Source organism: Populus euphratica, unplaced genomic scaffold, assembly GCF_000495115.2.
Source record: "Populus euphratica unplaced genomic scaffold, PopEup_1.0 scaffold508.1, whole genome shotgun sequence".
Lineage (NCBI taxonomy): Eukaryota > Viridiplantae > Streptophyta > Magnoliopsida > Malpighiales > Salicaceae > Populus > Populus euphratica.
The window spans coordinates 100,072-101,232 of record NW_011500387.1 but is presented as its reverse complement, the minus strand read 5'-3'; the positions used below and the strand labels follow the sequence as shown (position 1 = coordinate 101,232).

General features: G+C 37.3%; 1 protein-coding gene across 2 annotated transcripts in view; it reads left to right on the top strand.

Annotated features, from left to right (window-relative positions):
* Positions 1-816: 816 nt before the first annotated feature.
* Positions 817-1,161, top strand: part of LOC105114290 (cytochrome P450 72A15-like) — a 2,978-nt gene continuing 2,633 nt past the window's right edge. Inside the window, exon 1 of one of the 2 annotated variants that reach the window (XM_011010801.1) lies at positions 817-1,161. In XM_011010801.1, the coding sequence (XP_011009103.1) occupies positions 862-1,161 (300 nt within the window). In that variant the 5' untranslated portion in view covers positions 817-861. The other variant, XM_011010800.1, reaches the window with a different exon arrangement.

The following is a 1,161-nucleotide window of genomic DNA, read 5'->3' as shown; positions in this document are numbered from 1 at the left end:
AGCTTCATTTGACCAACTAGTCCCAAAAATGATCAGTTGTAACGTTTAAAACTTGATCTGACTCCAAAAGCAACTTTGAGTCGTCGTTGTTTTAACCTTTGCCCAATCCAATCAAGTTTAAACAAGAAACAATGAATTGTCATATGAGAAAATTATTAGAAAAAAAAACTTTACGAGGAGAAATGAAAAGGCAATTTCATATTACATCAGCCTTGATCAACCTAGGTAACACGTAAGCATATGCGCTGGCAGAGTCATTACATGACCACAATTAATTAATTTGGTTTGACTATTTGTCTCATTCATTTCTCTTCCTTTATTTCCTTCCAGGTTGGGTCTTTATTTGACCCGCGTGTGATCAAATTTGGAACCACACGAAGAGCTGTAAGAGATTTAGAGACTAAATCAAAAATATTAAAAGAATTATAAAAAAAATAAAAAATGTGTACAATGCAAACGCCAAGGTGAAAGGAAATCTGTCATGTTTAGGCGGCGTGGGCAGCTTTCTTTAAGCTATGTTCATGGATGTCCTTGACTGGAATTGCCTCTGTAGCAGCTCTCTTCCATGGCATCGATGGTGTAGTCATGATGTGGCTCTCTGAGACCTTTTTTAAATTTGGACTTCGTTTTTTTAAATTACTTCGCATATTTTTAATTTAAAGAAAATATTTTATGTGAATCCAAAAACATGAAAGTGCCAAGCACTAGCAAACAAGAATGGAGATGGCCATTCACAATTGGCTTTTCTGCCACACAAACAATAAAAATAAAAAAAAAATAGCACGCCCCCATCTAGAATCTTTGGAACTTTCTTGGAAAGAAATGTTTGAAGGCGATAATATTTAATTGGTCTCTGCGCATATGGTCTCTGCGCAAAGTCCTCGCCTTATCTCGCTCTCTTATCCATTTCTGGATTTATTTCTTCGTGTAAAAATGACAGTAACAGTCACTTCAATTCTAGTCTCCATTGTTTATGTTGCAGTGCTAAGATGGGCATGGAGAGTTTTGAACTGGGTTTGGTTTCGGCCGAAGAAGGTCGAGAGGTGCTTGAGACAACAAGGTTTTGCAGGCAAGCCTTACAGGCTTTTGTTTGGAGACTGGAAAGAAAATTCAGATATGTTGAAAGAAGCAAGGACCAAACCCCTTGGTTTATCAGACGCT